At 39.0% G+C, this 25,034-nt stretch overlaps 4 protein-coding genes across 6 annotated transcripts in view; 2 read left to right on the top strand and 2 right to left on the bottom strand.

The window, feature by feature from the left end:
• Positions 1-2,181: 2,181 nt before the first annotated feature.
• On the top strand, positions 2,182-4,509 carry LOC131685147 (la-related protein 7). 2 transcript variants are annotated; one of them, XM_058968630.1, is made up of 4 exons: positions 2,182-2,306; positions 2,388-2,604; positions 2,664-3,441; positions 3,507-4,509. In XM_058968630.1, exons 2-4 carry the CDS (start codon positions 2,412-2,414, stop codon positions 4,123-4,125), a joined length of 1,590 nt encoding a protein of 529 aa, XP_058824613.1. In that variant the 5' UTR covers positions 2,182-2,306; positions 2,388-2,411; the 3' UTR covers positions 4,126-4,509. The 2 variants fall into 2 exon arrangements, with proteins under 2 accessions (XP_058824613.1, XP_058824614.1); XM_058968631.1 differs by having other exon boundaries at positions 2,244-2,324.
• A 33-nt stretch (positions 4,510-4,542) lies between these two features.
• LOC131685149 (zinc finger protein 629-like) lies at positions 4,543-6,192 on the bottom strand. The gene is made up of 2 exons (XM_058968636.1): positions 6,016-6,192; positions 4,543-5,948 (listed from the first exon to the last, which is right to left on the bottom strand). Exons 1-2 carry the CDS (start codon positions 6,045-6,047, stop codon positions 4,565-4,567), a joined length of 1,416 nt encoding a protein of 471 aa, XP_058824619.1. The 5' UTR covers positions 6,048-6,192; the 3' UTR covers positions 4,543-4,564.
• A 4,616-nt stretch (positions 6,193-10,808) lies between these two features.
• Positions 10,809-25,034, top strand: part of LOC131685156 (protein pelota) — a 58,026-nt gene continuing 43,800 nt past the window's right edge. Inside the window, exons 1-6 of the mRNA XM_058968646.1 lie at positions 10,809-11,083; positions 11,140-11,236; positions 11,325-11,471; positions 11,533-11,940; positions 12,485-12,554; positions 12,623-12,815. Of these exons, the coding sequence (XP_058824629.1) occupies positions 11,043-11,083; positions 11,140-11,236; positions 11,325-11,471; positions 11,533-11,940; positions 12,485-12,554; positions 12,623-12,815 (956 nt within the window). The 5' untranslated portion in view covers positions 10,809-11,042. The remainder of the gene's footprint in view (positions 11,084-11,139; positions 11,237-11,324; positions 11,472-11,532; positions 11,941-12,484; positions 12,555-12,622; positions 12,816-25,034) is intronic.
• Positions 12,832-25,034, bottom strand: part of LOC131685163 (uncharacterized) — a 33,460-nt gene continuing 21,257 nt past the window's right edge. For both annotated transcript variants that reach the window (XM_058968658.1, XM_058968657.1), the window contains exons 2-3: positions 21,888-22,890; positions 12,832-12,998 (exon numbers count right to left, since the gene is read on the bottom strand). In XM_058968658.1, coding sequence (XP_058824641.1) covers positions 12,869-12,998; positions 21,888-22,555 — 798 coding nt within the window. In that variant the 5' untranslated portion in view covers positions 22,556-22,890 and the 3' untranslated portion in view covers positions 12,832-12,868. The remainder of the gene's footprint in view (positions 12,999-21,887; positions 22,891-25,034) is intronic.

Here is a 25,034-nt window from a genome sequence, read left to right as displayed (position 1 = left end):
ATAAGGCTGATTTTATTTTGCAATTACACAAACTAAGTTTTCAAATTCATTGCTCTATAAGTGGATATCAACAACCATGTGGCTGTTATCGTCATATGGCATGAAGACTTGAGGTGTTTTGGGCAAGACTCCTATTATCGGCTACTCGTGAATGTAGCTCACTATATCCTTCGAGACTGGTAGGACGGCCTAGAAATCACTAGGAATTGAACCTAGTACAAGTCAGAAAATAGTCCCTTTGCAAAAATTTGTATCCATTTCAAATGTCCGTTTCCAAGGATTTGGTAATGTTGGTGGCCTTCATTAACATTGCAAAGGCGAAACCTTATGCAGCACTATCAGCACAGTGTTTCGTCGAAATTATCAATCCAAGTTGCAGCAATCAGTTCTCCGGTCCATGGTATAGATCTTGCACATGTGAGACTTGACTAGTTCCGTTGGGTTGAAAACTATGTCCTCATTTTCACCGGTGGCCCCCAGTCATCCAAAACTATCACAATACATGAAGATGTGTTCGCATTTTTTCAGAAAATCAATTATAGATCATGTATAGATCGCTGAAAACAGTATAAATATTAGTGCACTTTAATCACAGAAAATAGTTATTTTCCCTTGGTTTGAAAAATAGTTTTAATTACTATTATTACCTATTTTAAAAAGCAAACGGTTTGTTTTCTTGTCCATTTGTTTTTTTCTTGCGTAACCAAGCGATGCAACAAATTATTTGGAAAAAATAACAACAGCCTATTCAGTGTTCCTAGTTTCATACATTCTTTAACCAAAAGTCATATTTGACAGTACCAGTTACCTGAGTCACTGAGGGGTAGTCAGATTTGCGATACAGTTTTGGATTGCCAGTGTCTAGTCGTGTCGTTGGTCAAACTAAAGGAGTTTGGTTTGTTTGCTTCACGACATACCTAACCTCAACCGCTTTTTGCAGTGCAATTTTTTGTTTTCCTCATGAAATAATTCGGCACCGTTTCCTTTTTAACGGGAGTAGAAAGGTCAATGGGTTTATGATATAAAAATGCTACTGTCACAATGTGCATTCATTTCGATTTGAGTACAGATACATAGAAATGTTTGAAAGAAGAAATTAAGCCCCAGATTAGAGTAAACCGGGCAAATGAGTGGATCATCAGTTTGCTTGCGAGCTTATTACGCATGCAGATTCAAAGAGCTGCTCATGTTTGAAAGAAGGCATCAACTCATATGTTAGAGTAAACCGGGCAAACGAGTGGATCACCAATTTACTTGCGAGAGCTATTTTGTATATAGATTCAAAGCAGCTCTTGTTCGAAAGAAGGAATCGACACTTATTTTTGAAAAAATAGATAAACGAGTAGATTATTAGTGTGCTTGCGGGGGCTATTTGGTATACAGATTCAAAGAACTGCTCATGTTTGGAAGCAGAATTAACTCTTTGAATCAACAGTTTGCTTGCGAAGTAATGTGGCATGCAGATTCAAAGAACTGCTTAGGTTTAAAAGACGGAATGAACCCATAAATTTGAGTAAACCGGGCAAACGAGTGGATCACCAGTTTACTTGCGAGGGCTATTTTGTATACAGATTCAAAAAACTACATGTGCTTTGACGCTCGCAGTTTTGAGATCACGCGCACTTTGAAAGTGCGGAGTCCAGGTTGGTGGGAAGTGCGCAATAAATATCATATGTTTCCACGCCCTTTTTAAAAATTAAATTAAATCTCGACAAACATATGATTACGGCCTAAAAGCCAACTGTCAAAATCCACTTTAAATGAAAATTCCGGACAAACCGTTACATGCCAATCACAGATGTTGGTAGTAAACGAAAGAGAAAAGTTTTCTCTTTCATAAACTGTTGTGAAATGTGCTCAGCTAGTAACGGTTTGTCCGGAATTTCCATCAAAAGTGGATTTTGACAGTTGGCTTTTAGGCCGTAATCATATGTTTGTCGAGAAATTAAAGCAGATTTCTAGAGAAAATTTTCAATAGGACGTAAGTAACAATGAGAGATTCTCTTTGGGGTCTTTCTCTTCTGTTCATTACTCGGCCATTTCAACATTTACTACTCTACTCTTTGCATAATATTCTAGTAAAAACCGTCGGCTTTCGATATGTACTGGAAAATTAGTTCAAAGTGTTGTAATGACGTCGTAATAAACGAAAGAGAAAGTAAACAAAGAGAGGCTCTCAATGTTACTTACGTCCTATTGAAAATTTTCTCTAGATTTAACCATCAACGATAAAGCCAGTGAAGCACGCCGAAAACGAAACAACAACAATAAAACGTTTGCCGCTGATTTGCGGATTTCATTCAATCGTAATTATTAAAAATATAGTAATTTAATTAGTAGTAATAAGAATCTAACATTAAATAAATTTTTTGTTCTTGATATTTTAGATTTTAAACCGTCGTAAAATAGAGATGGAACCGGTGGCTACTTCTACCGAAAAGTTGCCACACGAGCACGATACCAAGAACGAATCGCCCAGCAAAAAAGGTCGACATCGTAAAAAATACAAGTTCAATGCTATTCGGTCGCAGATGGAGTTCTATTTTTCGGATGCCAATCTGTCCAAGGATCGATATCTGGGACAATGTATCAAAAATGATCCATGTGAGTAAATTATTTCTTGAACTCATGAGCATATTAGATTATTGTTGTTTCTACCGCAGTTGTAGCCTTGTCGGAATTTCTTAAATTCAATCGCATTAAAAAACTTACCGATAGTGTCGAGGATATTGTAATAGCTTTAAAAAACTCCGAGCTGTTGCAGCTGTCAGAAGATCGCAGCAAGGTTCGTAGGATAACCGAACACACGGAGCGTCCGAACTGCGAAGAATGTACTATATACGTTGAATGTCTCCCCCCGAAGGCTGACCACGACTGGGTGCGGAATGTTTTTTCCGCCTATGGTAAGGTGGCGTATGTGTCACTGCCAAAATTTAAGTATTCGAAGAAAATCAAAGAGTTTGGGTTTATCGAATTCGAGAAGGAATCCAGCGTACAAAAAGCTTTAAAGACATTTCAGGCGTTTGGCGGGGTACTAACTTACGAAGGCACGGAGCCGGATAAACTGGTTAGTATTACCAGTTTTAAGCAGGAAAAGGAGGAAGAAATGAAAATGAGGGAAACTGGCGAGGACACAGCAAAAAACGACGGACAGCAAGATGACAACAAAGATCAGTCGGAGATGACAGAAAATAAAGATGAAGATTTTTTGATGCCTCCGCCGAAACGACTCAAAAGGGATGATGGCGACAGTTCAGATACGGATACCAATAAAGATAGTGGAAACGAAGACTTTCACAGCGAAAATGAAGTTTGCAAAGATGAAGAGAAGGCTCACGAAGAGGATACAAAGAAAAAAAGACGACGTCGTAGAGGACCTAGTGGAATTAAGAAGGAAATTCAACAGGATGACAAAGTTTACGAGCTTAAAATTATGGCCAAGTGAGTAATTCAAATTGAATGATTCTTTTTAAAAGTTAATAACATTTTATAATATTTCACACTAGAAAAGAATGGCGACGACTACGTAATAAATATCTAAACTTGCAAAGAGTAGAAGCAAAGAAATTAAAAAAATTGTTCAACTCTACGAAATTCAGTAAGCCTAACCAAAGTCGAACGCCGAATCAATCGACGTCCGTTGCAAAAACTGTTAGATCATCGCCGCGGGTCAATTTTTATGGTGCTCTAACGGACGAAGAGGCAGCAGCGGAAGCTATCAAACTCGAAGAACAGGACCAACAGAACAAACAGCCACTGTTCTCGTTTGAACCTGGGTTGATAGTTAACATAAAATTCCGCGTGCCATGCGCCAACATCAAGGACTTCAAGGCAGAACTGAAGCAATATGCATATGTAAAATACATTGATCTGAGAGAAGGCGACATGGAAACATTCGTGCGAGTGGATAAGCCCAGCTCGGCCAATCAGCTGGTAAAAGAGTACGGCATGGCGGAGTACAGTGCACAAATATTGAGCGGCGAGAATGAGAAAACCTATTGGGATAAGATTAAACGAGACCGGGAGGACAAGCTGAACAAGAAAGTCAAGGTGGAAAAACTGCGCGGGCGGACAAAACTGCTGAAAAAGGTTAATACTCACATCAAATTTGAGGATGATGATTGAATTGGATTTCATAGCTTAGTTTTAATAAATGGAAACTTGAGAATTACGGGCGGATAATGAGTTGTAATCATACGAATCGCATTTATTTTGAATTTGGATTAACATATAATGTGAAAAGAACATAAATGTTTCATCGATCAAATCTGTTAATACCCGAAAGTCCATTTTACAAGTAGCCTACATGTCTTAAAATTGCAATAAAAAGGCCAAAAAATCGACTACGGAATCACTGCATGCCGATTTTTTGCGTAATTTTTCATTAAGTTCAACGAAACAAAACTCAATTCCATTTTCTAAAAGAATCAATCAGGTTCGAATATATCTCAAACAAAATTGAAACATAAATGTTGGATTCGCATTTAAGCATTACACTATTCAGGATATCATCAATCACAAAGGCAATTTATCAAAGCACTATTTGCATTATCATGTTCTTACCTCATTGTTCGTCGTCACTTATTTCCACAATTTTATCCTCATCATTTACCATAAAATCGGATGTACCCTGCAAAAATCCCCGAGCTGGACAATCTGCATAATGACTATTCAGCTCTTCGTCCGTCCGAAAGGCCAAAAAGCATCCACTGCATGTCATCAGCAATTCAGAATATAGACCATCGTTTTTGCTCTCGCCGGTTCCTGCATCAACGACAGCATTCAACTCTACATTTTCAAAAAGATTCACCGGGTGCTTGCGAGCCTTATGCTGCTCTAGTGCCTGTTTGGTGTAAAATCTATAAGTTGGACAAACATCACACGGGTAGTCCAAGGACCGATGTGTTGTATGATGCTTAACCAAGGTGGATGCCGATGGAAACGATTCACCACAGGTGTCGCACATATTCAGATCGTGTACCACATTCATATGAAAGTAGTATGCTTTCGATTGTGCAAACTGCTGATCGCAATGAGGGCATTTATAGTCATCGATGAAGGTTATGACGTCGCTCTCGGGAGCTGCACTCGCTACAATTTCTTCCGTCCTTTTCGGGATTTTCCTATTGACGGTATCATGGGTTGTGTTTCTGTGTTGAATTAGAGCATCAATATCGTAGAACCCAATTGAGCAGATTAGACATCTGAAAACCTGATTCGTTGTGCCATTAGTCGATGTGTTTCCCATGTCAGCAGCACTGCTAGAACTAGCATTGGAAACCAACGTTTGATCGAACTGCTCTTCCCTGCGTTTATTCGCTTTATGCATCTCTCTATGCACTATCAGATCATCGATACGATCGAAGCTAACCGAACAGATCGCACATACGTAAGGCTGCTTTTTCGGTTCATTTCCTTTAATGGCGGAATTGTTGTTTCCAGATGACACCTCACTCAGTGTTGAATCTGGATGGCTTTCGTGGTAATGCTTGATGCATGCTGATATATGATCAAACACATGAATAGGGCATAAATTGCATCTGTATCGTCCATCATCAAGTTGATGAAATGGCAATACCACGCGGTTAGCGCTTGGTGGGTTTGCCAACTTTTTATTCTGTTTGGAAACCGCTCGCTTTCTAGTGGCACGTCTTTGACTTCGAATTGCTTTATTGACAGCTCGGCCAATTCTTTTGAATTCCATCAGATCATCGTCTTTCCATTCGTCTAAAAGTCCATCCTCGTTACATATTTGTAATTCCTCTAGCTTCTCTTGACAGATCAAACACAAAGCACAAGGGAAATCCTCTGCTTTTAACTGGATGCTAAGATGTTTCCACAAAAGCTGGCTGATGTGTTGTGAAAATGGTTCTATGGCCACTAATAGCGGCTTTATATTCGTAGAAGAGAAGCAGACCCGACAGTATGCTTCTGGCTTATCATTCGGTCTGAAAGAGAAAACACCGAAACGATTCTGAAACATGATGCTGATATCGGTATAAATTATGATCTCACGGTTTTATAGAACTCGCTATCTGCAAAGCCATTGTCGGAATAGTTTTCTAGCACTATTTTCTAGATGAACTTGACGTGGATTTAGGCAGTAATCAAGAAATTAAAACTCGGCACAAAATGATAAACCGTAATAAAAATTGTACGGCCAAAAGCACGTAAACATTACCGATTAATGTGTTGAATGATACGCGCCAGGTTAGCCTTTTATTCAACGTCGCCATGAATTGAAATATTTCAATGAAACGGTATTGTACCGTTTATTCGTCTTGTCTTGCTCGCTTTTTGAAAAGGGCCAATATGCATGCTGTCAAAATTCAATGTTATATATACAGGTATGGCGAAGATTGCACGTTGGTATTCGTAAGATGAATCTAACATGAGTGGTGTGAGTGATCACAGAATAAATCGACTTGCTTTCGTCATACAGGTCGTTCCTCTCCCATTGAATCGTGTGAACGCTAAGACGTCGACCCGTTGTGCTTCTGGATTGTTCACATATTTTTGGTTGCCAACACTAGCAAACCGTGTGTTCTGCCACACCTACACTCAAAAAAAAAGTAAACGTTATGCCTATTGATTTTACACATAGATTTTTGCAATTAACGGAGGCATATAAACACTATTTGCTGGTACATAAACCTTATGTGTGTATTTACAAGAAATATTAATCTTACATTCACATTTAATGACTCTTAGGCACATAAAACCCCATTCTATAACAATATGCACATATAACTTATGTGTGTGCATACGTAGTTTATACAGTTGACACATAGAAGGTACGTGTGCGCGTGATAACAATAGCATTTCTTCTTCATATGAATTTTAAGCGGTTTGAAGCAAATAGAATTAACGTTTGGATTTTTTTTTCAGTGTATATATACAGCATTGGTCAAAATTCACTTCGAGGAGAAATTCCGGACGAATCTAGAGCTTTTTTCATTACATCATATCTAACAGAAACGTCCAACGGAAAAAATCGCGCGCAAAAATTTCCTTGCAACTTTTAAATTTATTTAACAAACAAATGTTTTATGTGTTTAAAAAAGTTGAATAGAGTTTTTCCAAGATATTAAATATTGAGGAAGAAATTCAATTTTTTGCAGCACCTCAGGGCAGATGAAATAGATGATGAATTCTGAAAAAAATACTATACCAAAACCACTGCTACTTAAATGAAGATTTTATTTTTTTGGTGTTCCGATTGCAACATAACTTCAGAATGTGTGTTACATTCTCCTCAGTTTTTCATGATTTCTCTTCTTTTGGATAATTATAGAACACGCTGTTAAATGTATACTGGGCGAAAATCTTAAGAACGACGACGTGCACGATGGTGTCTGCTAATATTCTTAATGTAACTTAATGTATGTAACGGCCCCATCTTTAAAAAGACGAAGGGGCCGTTTTTGTTCTAATTTTACGTAAAACTAGTTCAGCTGGTTTTTGCACCGTACGCAATCTTACTGAGCTGGAAAAAACATTGTTGCAATCACGCTCAGCTTTATCGATGTAAGTAATAAAAAACGTTTTTTTTCTCATTTAATGACCCAATTGAATGAAATTCTGTTGTCAATTACATTAATTTTGGTTTCGTATTAACTTTGGGCTGCACTCAAAGGATAAGTTAATAGGACCCTGGGTGTATCAATTTACCCGGGGTCCGGAGTAAATGGATAAAAAATGAAAATGAACAAAACATCATTTTCTCAACATTCCTTTAAAAATCAGAAAATAGGTTTGAGAGTATATCTCGACAAACATATGACCAGGGCTCAAAAGTCAACTGTCAAAATTCATTTTTAGGAGAAATTCTGAAGTCAACGAAAGAGAAAACTTTTCTTTTGGCTGTGCGGTTCGTCCGGACATATGATATGTCTGTTAATCTGTGTCCGTACTACCAAAACAGCGTGACAGAATCAAATCCGTTCAACTCCGGCTCATACAATTTGCCCTTCGAAGTCCCCCATGACGAAACAAAGCTACGAATGCATTCGGAGAGACCGCTCTCGAGCCCTATATTCGTCTCTGACTTACTGTCTGCCAGATTAATTTGTCCCACAATTCTCGAACGCCTCGAACCTTCACGCCCGTATTCGAGCACTACGTAAAACCTTTCAGAAAAACCAAAAACGGTCGCTACAGTGCTGTTATCGGACTTCAGCCAGTTTTCAACAGAGGCCACCGTTTTTGAGTTCCACTTGACGAGGAATACGATTAAAGCTAAGTTTTAAGCTATCATTAAATGTAATCATTAACCACCACTGGGGTCAAGAGATCCGTTGATGTAAATAAAACAATAAAATAAAATAAATAAAAAATAATTTGAAATTTATTTATTCCTACACTGAGCAAAAAAGTATAGTATTTGGGACCGGACTTTTGTGGTTGTTTTAACTATTCGCTGAAATAGTAGTAATAACTATGAGATCAGTAATACTAAACTGTAGTATCATGACAAATACTATAGATATCCAAAACTGCTCAACTATGCTGTCGGTATTCATGACGATTTAAGCATGTTTAAGGCAACAATGTTTATAAGCTTAAAACTGACAATGGAATAGTCTGAATCACTATTAAAAATAACGTTAATATGAAAATGGTCTCAATGTCATCAAGTGCCATTGTTATAACAACTTTTCATTGTATTGTTTTCTGCACAATGTAATAATTCGACGTGAAGACTAAACAAATAGTTGTTCTAAGAATGTAAAGCTTAAAATAACGACATACACTGTTTATGTGACCCTGATCCTTGTCAAACATATCTTTTGCGTATAGTGATTTTCAACCGACTATGCTGTGTTCTACTACTGACTATACAACTTGTCAATTTGAGCGTTCCGATCGTGTGTATTCACAAGATGCCTCCATTAAAGTGAAAAATGTTATACGTGATATACGAACGTATTTCAAACATTTTTCGGTTTTTGCAATTATATTATTGCGGTAAGACGCTTGTCTCATTGATTACACATATGCTCGTGCCCAACCAGGAAGATTTGTAATGGACCAAATAGGATCGTAGGACTTGCCCTCAAATGGTCTGAATACTAAGAATCGGTTGCGAAGTCTGAAGAAATAGAAGGTTATGTTCCGCATCTTTGTTTTGTTTATTAATATTGCATCAGGTGAGTAAATACTACAATTTTATCTAATAGGTGGACTTTGATGTCTTGCAATCATATTTTTTTCTATTTCTTTAAATATAGCGTGAGGGCAGAAAAAACGAGACTTGTATCATCATCAACAATTAGTATTGTAATAATTATATATATCATGATAATAAATCAAGAATCGCTTGAGTAATTTTGATAGAAATTCGCTTTAACTGAAAATCCATCTGGTTATATTTTCCAGCATCATCTTAAAATCAAAATATAACCTGTTAAAAATAACCAGGTAACAAAATGTCAAAACTTCGTTGTTTTAGTTATTACAAACAGGTTAAGGTTGTGGTGACTACGCTTATTGTTTTGTCAAGCATCCAACATGCGATGGTCATTCATACAACAAGGTGTATAATTTTACTATTATGGTAAATCCTTCTATTCTACTGGGTTAGTCATAACAAACAATTTCATGTCAAGACAACTATACATATTGTTGCATTCTGCATCACACTTACAATTGTCATGCTTACAATAGAATATTCAATATTACTATTATGGTACAAAGCTGTTGTATAGTAAACTTGAACATGCTTATAGTTAATGTCACCTAATGCTATAGTCAGTTGAAACCCACTATACTGATAAAGTCGCGTTAACCTCCTCATATGGTAAGAGTTACCATATAATTTCTCTTAGTGTACGGACTTCCGAGGAAATTGTACCAAATCTATCCGTAATTATGCTGTGCACGGTGAAAAAGTCGACATAAATTTGACTTTTACTGTGAGTCATGTTTACCAACATTGCTTCACAGCTAAATGGCAGTGTTGGTAAACGGGTCTCACAGTAAAAAGCAAGGTACTATCGACTTTGTCAACGTGCACAGCCTAATCACAATCCAATGTCATATATACAGATATGGCCAAGATGGCACTTTGGTATTCGTAAGATGAATCTTACAAGAGTGGTGTGGGTGATCACAAAATAAATCGACTTGCTACCGTCATACCGTTCGTTCCGCTCCCATTGAATCGTTTTAACGCTATGACGTCGACCTTCTGCTTCTGGATTTTTTACATATTTTTGGTTGCCAACACTAGCAAACCGTGCGTTCTGTCACACCTACACGCAACCATAAAATAACCTACAGCATAAGTTCTTTTAACTTAAACTTAACTTAACTTTTGAGTTGTGCGTCGCTTTCGCACTTATTAGGATTGTCAAAAACAAAACGAGAGATTCGACTCAGTCGAGGTCTTCCGTGCAGTAAGGTACTTTTAAGTTGTTTGGGGTATACTCAAAATAAGGTAAATTCAACTTAAATTTAAGTAAAAATAAACTGAAGGTTGAGTTATTATTTTTGCCGTAGTTAAATGGAAACTACCTTCAACGCGGTTTACCTAATTTTACCTTCTGCACGATACCACGAGATTGAGTCAAAAGTACTGAATTTTAGGTAGTTTTTGGGTGGCGTGTATATATACCATATTGATCACAATCCCATCTTGCTCGATTTTAATCAATTCGGTGTAACTGGTAACTCTTCATTATCCATGGTCGGCAAAAGTGAAATTCTACGCTGCCAAACATGCTCTCACAAAATATGTAATGTTTCATACGCTTTTCGGCATGCTGGACAGCTTCCATTATAGCATTTTGACAATTCCCCCAAGCATAAAAATAACCAAACATGATGACAACATTACCGTGGATCATTCTCTCGTTACGTTTTTCTTCGCAATGATATTCCGTCGCAGTCCGCCAGTGTAAACTCTAGCCGTCGTAAAATCACCGGTAAAATGAATACATTTTATAACGCACGAAAGTTTACCGCTAGCATTTTCAAATGACCTTTAAATATAATAGTAATCGCAAAGTGTTTAGATCTGTTTTAACGAAAAAACTGTGAACATGAAGCTGGTTTACAAAAACCTGGACAAGGCCGGCGACGGGTAAACTTTAAATAATATGAAACCTCGTAAAATTGAATATGCTTTATCCTAATCAGGAGCATTACATTGATCCCAGAAGAACCGGAGGATATGTGGCATGCTTATAACTTGATCGCCGAGGGAGATCAAGTGCGAAGCAGTACGATTCGTAAGGTATTTAGCAAAAAGGAATCTCGTACTTAATGGAATTACAATTGATTTTGTTGTATAAAAGAGCTCCAATTAAACTGGTTATCCGTAGGTTCAAAATGAAACTGCGACGGGATCATCAACAAGCAGTCGAGTGCGTACCACTCTTACCATTAGCGTTGAATCAATCGATTTCGATACACAAGCTCAGGTGCTACGCCTCAAAGGTCGTAACATTGAGGAGAACCAGTTCGTCAAAGTAAGGAATGCACTTTGCACAATTTACTTTGTTATTCAGGCAACCATTATCCTCGTTTCAGATGGGAGCTTACCACACGCTAGATCTAGAGCTAAACCGTAAATTTATTCTCACCAAACAGGAATGGGACTCGATTGCCTTGGATCGAGTTGAAATGGCTTGCGATGTGACCCAAAGCGCAGACGTAGCAGCAGTCATCATGCAGGATGGTCTGGCTCACGTCTGCCTGATAACGTCCAGCATGACGCTGGTTCGTAGCAAGATCGATGTGTCGATTCCACGCAAACGCAAGGGAAACGTGCAGCAGCACGAGAAAGGGCTAGCGAAGTTTTACGATTCCTTGATCCAGGGTATTATTCGGCATGTAAACTTTGATATTGTCAAGTGCGTGCTGCTCGCGTCACCAGGATTCGTTAAGGATCAGTTTTACGAGTACATGTTCCAGCAGGCCGTCAAGACTGATAATAAGGTGAGAGTTGCTACAACTTTTTTATTTGGTTGGCTTGATCAATCCGTACATGTTAGTGCCCTTCGCACAAAATTATCAAAGGTGTCAAAGCATTAGAAAAATAATAAAAAGAAATTAAAGTTTATTTTTATAGGTGTTTCGTGGATTTTTAGGCCAATGAATCGTTTCTCACACTTGGAAATGGTGTAGAGACCATAATTATATTAGACGATGTATCTAAGCTAGTACCTAATTAGCACTAGTTAGATTATTTTTCACAAGTTTATACTATTTTTTATTACTTTTTGACCATCGTGGAACGGTTAGATCTTTGGCGAATATCACTTCTCGTACATGCCCTAACAGCTATTCCATCCAACAATCGTTTTACGAGTCTACAACCTTAGGTATATGATAATGGTGTTTCTCTTGTGCACACTTGAGTGCGATGGTGATTTGTAATTTATTTGAATTTGGATGTTCATAAAGATTTTTGGGGCTTTTACGTCTACACTCCTATGTGGTCCAATATATCGTTAACGCTTATTTATTTGCATTGTTACAGGTGCTACTAGAGAATAAAAGTAAATTCATGTTGGTCCATTCGTCGTCTGGGTTCAAGCACTCACTGAAAGGTAACCAAATTGCTTGCTATCTGATAATTGCCTGAAATTTACTATCCAACGATTCACTCAACCTACAGAAGTCCTGCTGGATCCGGCAGTGGTTGTTAAAATGTCCGACACAAAGGCCGCAGGTGAAGTCAAAGCGCTGGAACAGTTCTACACAACGTTGCAATGTGAACCGGCAAAAGCATTCTACGGTAAGAAGCACGTAACTAGGGCAGCCGAAGCTCAGGCCATCGAGACATTGATGATTTCGGATAACCTATTCCGGTAAGTCAAACAAATGTTGTTTTTTCAAGTCTTTTATTAAATCGCCTAAACGATCAAATTTGCAACGGTGGAAGCACGAACTGATCCAATCGGTTGTAACCGAAGATTGTGCGGTCATACTTTCTCTGATAATTGAGCCGGTTGTCCGTTGTTGGGGGTGTTGTTTGAACTGCTATCGAAAATCTGCAATGGGAAGCGGAGAAAAATAGTCGAATATAATGAAATTAATTATAATAATTTATATCACTTGCTAGCCTCTTGTACGCTCGTAACAAGAGGCTGAAACGAATGATGTGGGGCGTGAGCGACAGCAGAAAAAATGTTCAGCGATGTCTAATTGGAGTGGCGTAAGTGGTAGTTTACACTCTATCTGCTCTCACACAATTCGGTACTTGAGTTCCGAGCAGTAACGTATAAATCAATTCCGGTAATAATGTTAATGTTAATCAGGTGGCAGTTGTGTCTGTTCCCTAATATAATACGGGTAGTCTTTTTGTAAGGAAAGTATTTTGTTTAAGTGAGATTTCCAGCATTTTGAAGCATGCAAGGAAAATTTGAAAAGCTATTTTTTTATTTTGGTTCTGAAATTCACCGTAATTGAAGTCAAAAGTTCGATGAAATTGTACTAAAATTAATCTGGTAGGTAAGTAGCCAGAGTAGTTCTGATTTTATCAAGATCTAAAATTAAACTTTTTAGGAATTAAGATATAGCTTCACTGTTTTCAAGTTGTGTATTGTAGACAAATTGCTGACGACTTGCAAGCTCTATCTTTCATAATTTTCATTTCACATGAAATCCAGACGTAAGCGGTTTTGTTGATATAACTTTTATGGGTTTTGTGGGTCATCCATATACCATGTGCACAATTTAGGGAGAAGGGTACGAAAAAGTCTACTCTTGTCCATGGAGATGAGATAGGGGTGTAAAAACTGTCCACGTGGACTCATAGTTATATATTTTTCCTTAATAGGGAGTAAAACAGATTGGCATCATCTTCATCATTGGTATAAGCAGTAGCACCTAGGTTAGGATTGTCGCTGTCCGGAGCATTCAGTATATTAGTGTCGTGAGCAAAAGAGATAGAGTAGAAATTTCATCCGGAAATACCGCCCGAAAGTAAGCGACACACGCATAAGTTTCTTCGCTAGCGTTCACGTAGATATGCAGTTGCAGCGACATATCTCTCACAGAATGTTGAGAAAAGTAGCAGCGCGGAATGCTGATCTGGTCCAGATGATTAAATAAATGCATCCACCGCCTCCATTTTCAAAGCAACTCGTCCGGAATCTATTGATCCCATGCTCCTGTAACAGTACCTTACTGTGGATTAGGAAAAAAACGAACAACGATCCCGCCGGAATGGGCTCATTACTACTCGGAGTGTCTAGCGCTTACTTGGAAGCTCCGCTCCCACCACTAGCGTCGTTGCATACGTCAAGACATCGTCGACTGGCTTTCAGTACATCCCGAGCACGCGATCAGTTGAGCTATTCTTGTCCAAGTGGACACACTTTTCCTTGACTGGATCACTCTTACCGACCCGTGCAAGAACCTCGGTGGAGTTCGAAAGCCAGTTCCGCAGATGGGATCCACCGACAGAGTGGACCAGTTTGACTTCGTGTGCCAGCTTCACAGTTTCGTCAACATCGTCAGGGCTGTCCAAGTAGTCATCGACGTAATGCTTCCGGATTATTGTATCAGCTGCAGGTTGATACTCTCTCAAATGCTCCCTGGCGTCAAAATTCTTCACAAATTGTGCTGAACACGTCGAACATCAAAAACACAACAGTGACTTGTGTCGGATCGTCCCACTAAAGCAATCGTTGCGCATGTCAATCTTCTCGCCGAATCTGAATCTGGTGAAACATCTCCTTCAGATCCGTGCACAGACTGACCGGTTTCTCTCGGAATCTATATAGAACATTGAGCAACGTATTTAGCAGATCCGACCCTTTCAACAGCAGCGTGCTGAGTGCAACCCCATCCAACTTGGCCGTGGTATCGCAGAAGATACGAACTTTGGTCGGTTTCTTGACAATAATGACCGCTCCTAAAGGCAAGTTTCACGTAGACCGTGGATCCGAATCGTCGAGTTCCTTCCGCTTTGTGTACGTTCCCTTTCGCCTGAATCTCAGCTGTCTCATCATGCTTTCACCTATGAACAAATCATTTTGCATACGCCTCTCCAAGTACTATAGTTGCCGAACCGCCATCTGGTAGTGGTTTCTATCAGGATTCCATTTGATCGTTGAACTTCCGCCCACTCAGGATGGGCGACTTCCATTATACCCAGGGTTTCGACTGAGAAAAACTGCTCTACGAGCTCATGTAGTATCTGGTCGGCCTCCTGGCACTCGTATATCGTCACTGTTGTGCTATCTTATGACCAGCGCCATTTAGCGTATTTCGAGAAAAACGATTTTTGCCTTTCTCATATAGAAAGGTTATGCAATCACTCTAAAAATCGTCAACCTAATCCCGGCCCTTTTTTAGCTTATATAGGCTTAGGTAGGAGAATGCAGTGAGAGGTTGCTACTTTAAAATTATAACTAGTTTAAAATTTCGTAACAAGTTGAAAATTTGCAGCAGGGCCCGGACCCCCCGGATCTTCCTCCTTGATTCGCCGCTGGTTTCAAGCGATGTTTCAGTGTCGACACATAATATCTCAAAGTCGTGGCTGTCGATCCATTGTATGTATGTGCAAATCATACTGAATAAGTAATATACATTTCCACCATTGTATTGCACATAATAAGTAGTTTGGACAAATGAGAAAGGCACAATTGCACCACTAGGTGGATTAAAACAAGTTTTAAAGTTTGAGATTGAATATCTTCAAACTTCTAAATGGTAGAAACAATTCAGAGAAGACAATTGATGCTTCTTGCTATTCTGTATTAATCTCGCAAATATTACGAAGGTCGGTTGAAAGCCATAGCCTTTATCCATATTGAGTAAATCACTGACATATAGTCACCTTTTTGATTCGCTATTCCAGATTGTGTACCAACGTACGGTTGGTTGTACTATAGCCGTAAAGGATGAAGTCTAATTCTACACTAAGTAAAACAGCATGTATTAATATATCGGCTCTTCCACGCCAACGTATAACTTCCAAAACTTTAGTTTAAAAACCGTATTTAATAAAAGCAAACTTTCAAGTAGGAAATTTTTTGAATTGGCCAAAGATGAAGCTTTTGAATCACACAAAAAATGTAGATGTTTCAAAATAAGCCATTAAATCTGGAACCGTCTACCGACAAATCTACATTGACGAATAGCTCCAAAAGACTTCTTTAGGTCTCATGAAGATCTGACACTAGCTTTGTACCTACTACTTTTGCTTTCCTAAACAGTGGTAAACATTTGAACACTCCAAAATTTCACTCTGTCAGAAAGTGTAAGGCCATCGGAAGCTAAAACTTCATAAAATCGCACTCCTGATCCTATCTTCAAAATAATCCAGTGCAGTACTCTGGGTCACTCTTTCGAGTTTGAACGTCTCAGTTTTTGCTGTCAGACCGCCGATGGATAGAAAGCCCTTGTCGTTGTGTTTATTAAATTTATTACGCATGTTGTTTGCAATTTGGCATTTAACCCAATTATGGAGACGTGTCTGATAGGGAGAGTTGAGATGCAAACTTGTCATTTACATATCGCAGTGAATTTTCATATTCATTTGGGATATCTTTTATACTTTTTGTATGCTTGCTTTGTGCTGCAAACTTTGGAAATAATCATTGAAGTGTTAATAAGAAGCAATACTCCCAATGGCCGGCTGTTCGGAGTTCAGATTGCTCGTTTCGAATTATCGGGAATTGATGGTGAGCAATTTTAGTACATATTGCTAAGATCATATCATTACCTCTATTATATTCCCCGCGGCTTTATCCTGTTATGTAACGCCCCACGGAATACTAATTCTTAAAATGCCTATTCGGCATTCATATTTCTACTGCATGTCACACTTCTGAAAACTTTCATCTAAAATGGAAAGATAAACCGCGTGAGTACTTAGCTAAATCGCAATATCTACCAAGACATATGATTCATTACCCTACCTACTGAAACCAATCCTATCCTGCGGCACTTCCTATCCCAAAATTGACCTGCATGGGAGTGGCCATCTACGTTATTAATCATACTACAATCTTAGTCTCTTTAGGTTACACGTTGAGTATGATGTACTATTCCCAAGTATCATACAGTTGGTTCAAATATGCAATTTCAACAGTCTTTGATCAATCACGGGAAAATCACGGGCGGTCAACTAAGCTAAGCTAAGCAAATATTACGAAAATCGGTTGACTATATTGCGAGTTTTTACTAAAAATGGAAACAAAAGTCGCATTCAAACGTGTCATAGATGTGTATTGATGACAAAATTTGTATGACGTGCCAGATTCATGCATAAAAAATTTTCCATGTAAATAAAGTATCAATTATTAACTTTTATTCATATCTTTGGCTCAATTTGGTCTATAAATAATCGATGAGATGCATTTTGAAGGAAATGAGTCAGCAAATCTAGAGAAAATAATACTTTTTCGTTACAGTGTTGCCAAATATGCTATATTTCAAATTTAAAATTTAAACTGCATTTTTCTTACTATTCGTGTATTTTTTTTAAAATGATTATACCATAGTGTTTCTCAGACAGTTCTACATAGAAAAACATCTAGTACATCAAGATAACTTGTGATAATCCCCAGACACAGTCATTTTAAGCGAAAAACTCACTATTTCTCAGCACGTTTCTCGCTATATCTCAGTAACCAAGCAGAATGTTAAAAATCTAAAAACGTCATTTTGTAGAGATTTTTCAGATAAATGATGTAACATATCTAACTCAGTTTACCCCAAAATGGCGTTTGTCATAAGATAGCACAACAGCGACGATATGTGGAAACTATGTCCACTGACTTGTCCTGGCTGGATCCGTAAACCGTCCATCCTAAACGTGATTTTGTTGCAATCGGTTCTCCCGGTTGGTCATCGCGTAGCGTGAGTGTTGACGTAACGTGAGCGTTATCGTTTCCTATGATGATACGAGGTACCGCTTGATCGTAATCATCGACCAGTAGACCATACAGGTACGGAAACGCCTCTGTGAGCTTTGCGCACCGCAATGACTGTCATGGTAGGTCCAGCTTGCTTACGGTGCGCACGAACCTACCGGTACTCTGACGAAGCTACACTGCCAGTTTGGCCTCCAGCATGCTTTGACCATTGGTAGACGATATCTAGCAATTCAGGTAGACGAACACCTGGTCGGGCACGGTGATGCTTTCGTTTACATGCCCGCATTCATAATACCACCAAGAACTGCAGTGACAGAAACTGGTGATAGTCATTGTCATTATCACCTTCGTCACATGCCTGACAGTGATGTTTTGCACTTCGTGTGATTTTCGTACTTCTCGGCATCTTATCCTTCCGATGCCGATCGGGCACGATCTTTTAGATTTTTTGGGTGGATTAAATAAATGGCTTTTTAGCACCACCTTGAGGAATGTATTTCAAGAGATATCAGATATTGTGTCCTGATAATTGCGAACAATTGCTGGTTAAATTTTATGGCAATGTGCATGTCACGTGTCACCTAACCTCAATCGTACACAATTCAACTGGTTGAGTTCAATTCTTGACCTTTTGGAACCTGCATAGGTTTTTAATTCAGAATTAGTATTTGGGTAAATTCGTTTTACACCTTGGGGTCAAATTACAGAAATATAAGCTCGGGATTGAACTTTACACGAATTCAACCTTCTTCTTCTCTTCTATCTTGACATCTAATCTTTTCTTCCCTCTTCCTATCCTACCATTTCAAACGGTCCTCACCGCATCGAGGTTGTCCTTCATCGATGTGGTGGTCGAGTTTGGAGTTTGTCATAAGCGAACAGCAGGACATACCGTAACAATAGCATAATTTCACGCTTCGAGTCGATGATATATTCTTCGAACGCGATTTTCGCTTGTTGCTGTCTTTCTGCTGCTAATCAACACCACTTTCGTTTTGTGATGCACAATAGCCTCCGCGGCGAGTACCTCCATCTCTTTTAGTGATTCCCCTGGAACACTATCTCATCCGTGGAACCTACAATTGTTACACTTCTGGGAAGGTTCAGCTTCAATACTCCTTCGCACACCGCATTCCACAGCGTCGGGCCGATTATGGAGCCCTGAGGAACACCCACCATAATTGTCATTCTCCCTTCTCCCTTGTCTTTCTCTTAGATCATCGGTTCTGAAAGTAACTCTTTACTATCCTGCAGAGTTACTCAGGTACCCTCATGCTGTACAGCAAATGGGAGATTGCTTCCAAGCTACCACTTCATTCTTCACGACTAAGTTAAACACCATGTAATAGCGATATGGTTTTCTCTGCTGTCTCCGCAGCTTCCACAACCGTTTGGATGGCAAACACTGAAGACCTGCCTATAAGGAAACCGCATTGCATGACAGGCCGTTCGCATACTCCGTGTAATTGGTTGGACGTACTCCCTCTAATAGTTTTCCTCCTGTACCAACGCTACCTATACGCTAAAAGATCTCCAAGAGATTTTCCCGGCATCGGCAGCAACATCAGCTTCTGTCGTTTTCAAATATATTCGGAACATCCTGAACATATCCGGGTTCTCCTGTATCGCTCTTTCCACAACCAAGTTAGGAGCTGATTCTGGGTCCTTCTTCACTTCCATGGCAGTTTGTCGGTAATTCGAGCGTCTTATTCATAATAATCTTCCTCACTGTGCGGTGAAAATGGGTTCAAGCTGCCGGAAAATCCTTTCGATGATGACCTTCATCTTCTTCGGGCACCTTTCAGGTGGTGCAGCTGGGCCTTTTATCGTTGCCATGGCAATTTGCTTTGTTGAGAGCGGTTCTTACAGCTCGCTCCCCTCTTTCGGTGTCATTACGAGCCCTGTGGTTTTCAGTTTCCCATTCCTCGGTATGGTTGCATTGCACGCCCTTGTTAGTACTGCCATTCACTCGTTCGCATTTAGCATGAAAGGTATGAAAGATTACTGTTTCATAGCATCGCTCGTTTATCTATCTCCCACGTGATTCAAACTGTGTCCCGTTACAGCATTCTGTACCGGATCGCTTGATGGTCATTGTGGGTATCTTCTCGCACACTCTCCAGTTTATCTTTCCTGTCACTCCGAGGCTACAAAAATTGACATCGATAATGGATTTTCGGCTCTCCCTGCGGTGCTGATGGTACCTTCGTTTGCCAGATCTTGGTAGAGCCTTCTTGATCGTTGATGGCCAGTCAAAGTCTCTTTGAATCAAGTGTCCATTCCGACAATTCCGTAAGTTCCTGGTTCTTGGAATAGTTCAAAATGAAAGTTTCTTCTACTCCACGAAAAAGTCTTATTAGATTTTCACAAACTTTGTCTCAAATGGAATGTTTAGGTCCTCAAGGACTGCTGAAATTTTGCGCTCAAAATGGAATCGATTAAGAAATCAGTATATAAGCCTTTCCGTGAGACGTTTGTTTGACAATTTACAGGTGGGTCCTTCCTTCCGCGAATTGTAAAACGGCATCTATCCTTAATCATATTCGTGTGATGTTAGACCGGATCGACGATTTTATTCGGATGTCGAATCAACACGAGAATGGTCAAAACAGATGTGTCTTATTTGATGCCAAATTACGAATCAAATCCCAAATCAAATAATTAATCAAGAGGGAATGCAATTTCAGAAACTACCACAATAGTATTCAATGACGAAAACAAAATTAAATGAAAGCTATCTTTATTTTATAAAACGTGACCATACTCTGTAAATGTAATGACATTTTCAGGTACAAGAGACAAGTCGCATAGACTATCAGCTTCAATCGACTAATTAAATTGCTTCATAAGTGTTGCATCATTAAACACCAGTTGAAGCATAATCAAGTTGCAATAAAAATTAAGTTGGTGGTCGCCACCGCAAATTATTCGCTAATCACGCAAAAATAATCGTTATGTTAGATCGATCAATCGGTTGGTCAGTCAGCGCCTCACCGAGTTATTGGCATGCAAAGGGTAAAACAATGTACCCGGTCGCGCATTGCTTGCAGAGGCGTGTGGTTTTGTTCATTGACCAATTCACTACTTCCATAGAACCTAGACGGCAACGTGTGTGTTGCATTAGTTCACAATTGACATATTTGGTAGCGTACTATAACCGGTTATGCATTTGCTCTTATCAGGCATTTTACGCTGATTTATAGAAGTAAATAATCAATCAACGCAGTACATGAAATGTTAATTATGAATTATGACTTGGAGGTAGGTTGGCGTGTCTTGTAAGACTATGATAAGAAATCGTCTTATCAAAATGCAAATATTTGCCAACTAGGTTTGAGTTTTGTTTGTTGCATTCGTGTTATCTAAATTCGTTTATATATTTGGAAATCAAAGTAGAGCTACACCCTTCGGAGCCGTACAGCTGTAGACTACTATAATAGATAGCTCTTTTGTCAGTTGCGCCCTTATATTTTCATCAAAGACAGCAACGAGAGCATTTATAGCGTGAATGCAAATTAGTCTTAATTTAGGAAGTTGCCTGACTGGAACTGCCATAACTGAGTGTCGTGTGTGCAAATTAAATGGAGCAGCACAAACAGAAATACCTACATTCATTGCTTGTTGGGTATTTGCTTGTGTCGGTACCTGATGCGTGTACAGAATAGGTACACACACTTTCTATAGATCGACAAGTACACGATGCGATGTAGATCATCAATTTGAATTGATGGTTAGCACGTGGCGTTGCGTTGAGACAAAGGCAAACGACTTGCCGAATGTAAATCGGAATGTGGTTACGATTGAATCGGATCAGCAGGGAACTATTACCGATCTACATTCTCTCTATGAATTGTTGTCATTGATTTGGCTATTTGCTGTTTGCTGATATTTTTGTTCATAAAATACACAATTGTCAGTTTGTTCTGGGTTCCTTTGCAGTTCATTTGAGCTTGTGTTCGTTTATTGAAAGAACAAAAACTAGAATAACCAAACAAAAGGTGTAATGCGGACACTTGATTGACTGGGAGTTAATGAAATCACCTTACTCACCTGCATTGTCTCATCACGCTACTAGCTGAATCAGCAATACAATTCGAATCAGCTGTTGTGGTGACATTCCAACGCTGTCTGCTGCTGAGTAGCATTGGCGATCCATCATTAGTGACACAATTAACCCGATTGCTACCGATGGCTTGTCTGGGGGATCTACGAATATAGTCATAATTTCTACTCCTAGGAATGGACAGGGCATTGGTAATAGGTGCTCTTCCGTCGCATCTATGCGCATCAGGCACTCGCGCCGTCAGCGGTGACGCAACCGGACCTCCCCAGTTATTCAATACTGATATCGATGACGAGGATGAACTTGCAGCTACGGGCGCAGGTTGCGATAAATTTGTAATCGTCGAACTGCTGCCGGTACTACTGTTAGTGGATGAGTTTGATTTATTTCCCGTTTGGTTTCTTATCACTATATCACTTTCAATTTTATTGCTGCGATTATTTTGATTTGCTAGACGGCAGCTCGCCACACGGTTCTTTCTAACTGCTATGTTGTACAAACACTTGTTTAGTTTGACGGGATCGGTCGGCGATATGGTAGAATCCATTTCACTCTGATATTCTGCTGGACGGACAACTTTCTCCACTAGTCGTGGCATTCCGTTGGCTCCGACAAAGTAATCCGGATGTCTGCTGCTGGTTTTGCTTCTCTTCATACCTTAAACTATCGTTCCAGTGTTTAGCCTTTTTCGGAACGGTTGGCCCTCAGTCAGAGAAGATTCTTCTTTTGCTGAGCTGCCTGTTATGGTTGCAATTTGCGGGATTTTTCTTTTCTCTTCGTGCTTCGCTGGTTTCAAGGTTATCGACTGAAGATTGCTTCCCTTCGCAAAGGCAATACTATCTTCTCTTCTCTGCTTACTAAGCAATTCTCGGCAAGCTACAGCGCACAACGCTTAAACGTGTTTCGCGCTTCTTTTCGTCCATCATGCAGTTTTACGCGGCAAACAATTGGTTAACTTTCAGAGGCTTTACGGTAGCTGGGTGATGATTCCTGTTGAAAAAGTATAGCGTTACTGTTACTGACCTAGCTCGAAACATGTTTGGTAAGTAAAACAGAATGGATTTTGCTAATTGGTTCTCGGTCCGTTATGTAAGTCAATATTTGAAAATTTTGCGAATTAGCACATGTGGATCAAATAAAAATCGGTTGCTTGGATGGGACAGCTCAACTAAACCAATTTCGCATCGGTATCGCTTCTATCTTGGATTATTACCTATTGCGTCTACCAGCTCTGAAGTCGGAATATTACTATATGCTATCGATGCTACTAGGTCATTGACATATGAATGGCTGGTGTCCAAACCAACCAAGGCACCAAACCACATTTTGCATTTTTTTAAAGGAAACGGAAAAAACTTCCGCATTTCCAAATTTAAATTGTTTTTATTGTAAGAATACATTATTTTGTTTGTAGTTCATTGACCCATGTTGTCTAGAAAAAATAAGATCATTACATGTACTACTTTTCAATTCACGAGCATTTTCGTAATTTGAGGGGCTAACCCCGGGGGTACCTAGCGTCCAAAAAGGGCTAATCCACAATTCACACACCTTAGTGTCTTTAGCAAAGTTGTTGCGCTTTATTTGATCAGGCCATATTAGTTCGGATTTCATTCGCTGTGGTGGCGCTGTTAACAATTTTTTAATGAAACGAGATGGAAAGATGGTGTCTACGGCAAATTTGTATGTCAGGTAATTATAAGTATATCTTCTGAAGACACCAACTTTGTAATTCGTAATTTTGAAATATTGACCACGTCGTTTTCGTGCTCAAAATTAATAGCGTCTAAACCGTTGACTTTAGAAGTATAGTTTTTTCGGAGAAGTTGTTGTCCTTATGATTGCGCATCCACAGGAGTATACTATTTAGTTATTAATTCACCTATAAGTGATATACGAAATTTATGTTCCGAACTAATTAAGATAGAGACTTTGTGTCTTCGGCAAAATTGTAGCAAATGTTACTGCAAAATAAATTGCTGAAGACACCATATATCTAGCTTTAATAGTTTACAAATTATGGAACAAATTATATGGAAGACCCCTTAAAAATAGTTTTTTCATGATAACTTTTTTACACATTATCCTACCTTCTTGAAATATTCCACAAAGTTGTTTGCTGTAGCGAAACACATATTTTTTTCGAACATAGTTACTTCCTATCTGTTAAATTTAAAAAGATATTGTAAATTTTGCAATATTTTTGGGGTAACTTCCACCTTAAATAACTCGTTAAGGAGCAAAAAGGAGCAAACAACATTATAACATACTGAAAGTACTAGCTGTTTACTTTCATAAGGTGGCCCGACACGATTCTCTCCGAGTGTTATGTTCAAAACAATATTCCATCGAAGTGGTATAAAATGAAATATTCAAGCACACTGCGATAAGCAGCTTCATCTTTTCATGGTAAATTGCATAAAACATATTCATCGATAATATACTATGTGCAAAAATAAAAGGGATCTTTGACCACAATAATTAAGTTAACGGTTTAGGCGCTATTAATTTTGAGCATGAAAACGACGTTGCAAAATACTATGCAATGCGATAATCATGTTTTTCCAGGGCCAGCATAGCTCAACGGTAGCGTAAGAGTTAGTGTATTGGTCCGGAGATTACAAAGGTGCAAGTTCGAATCTTGCCTCTTGGGAAGATTTTTTCACATTCGATCTGTTTTCCGTTGGACATTACCAAAAATAGAAAATAACCAGAGCCGTAGTGTGGTTTCCTGGTGCCCTTGGCGGAGCCTCAGTTGTCAGTTTGACCTTCAAATAATAATTTGGAAATATAAGCCTGCCTAGACCTAGTTTTCCGTTCTAACTTTATAACTGATTCGCACTAGAATACCTATCCGTCTTTCAATTTCATTGCTTTCGTTACTTACAATGACTATTTTTGAGTTTGTCTTTGAAAATCATGAAATTTGATACCCACATTGGCAGCATTCGTATGGTTTTGTGTTTGGTCAGTACTAAGGTTTCCCCGGGGATATCCGGAACTGACGCTAGGATGGCAAATGTCTCCAAAATTGCTTACAATGACTATTTTTGAGTTTGTCTTTGAAAATCATGAAGTTTGATACCTACATTGGCAGTACTCGCATGGATTTGTGTTTGGCCAGCACTAGAGTT

The sequence above is a fragment of the Topomyia yanbarensis genome, chromosome 2 (genome assembly GCF_030247195.1).
Source record: "Topomyia yanbarensis strain Yona2022 chromosome 2, ASM3024719v1, whole genome shotgun sequence".
Lineage (NCBI taxonomy): Eukaryota > Metazoa > Arthropoda > Insecta > Diptera > Culicidae > Topomyia > Topomyia yanbarensis.
The sequence above is the reverse complement of the archived record's forward strand: the minus strand, read 5'-3'. Positions and strand labels throughout refer to the sequence as shown.

What these genes read in the sequence shown, in the direction of transcription:
- LOC131685149 (XM_058968636.1), bottom strand. Translation starts at nt 6,047, where the DNA reads ATGGCTTTGCAGATAGCGAGTTCTATAAAACC. An exon ending in ATAGCGAGTTCTATAAAACC is followed by an intron (nt 5,949 to 6,015) that starts GTGAGATCATAA and finishes TTTCTCTTTCAG; the next exon opens with ACCGAATGATAAGCCAGAAG.
- LOC131685147 (XM_058968630.1), top strand. Translation starts at nt 2,412, where the DNA reads ATGGAACCGGTGGCTACTTCTACCGAAAAGTTGCCACACGAGCACGAT. An exon ending in ATGTATCAAAAATGATCCAT is followed by an intron (nt 2,605 to 2,663) that starts GTGAGTAAATTA and finishes TTTCTACCGCAG; the next exon opens with TTGTAGCCTTGTCGGAATTT. An exon ending in GAGCTTAAAATTATGGCCAA is followed by an intron (nt 3,442 to 3,506) that starts GTGAGTAATTCA and finishes ATTTCACACTAG; the next exon opens with AAAAGAATGGCGACGACTAC.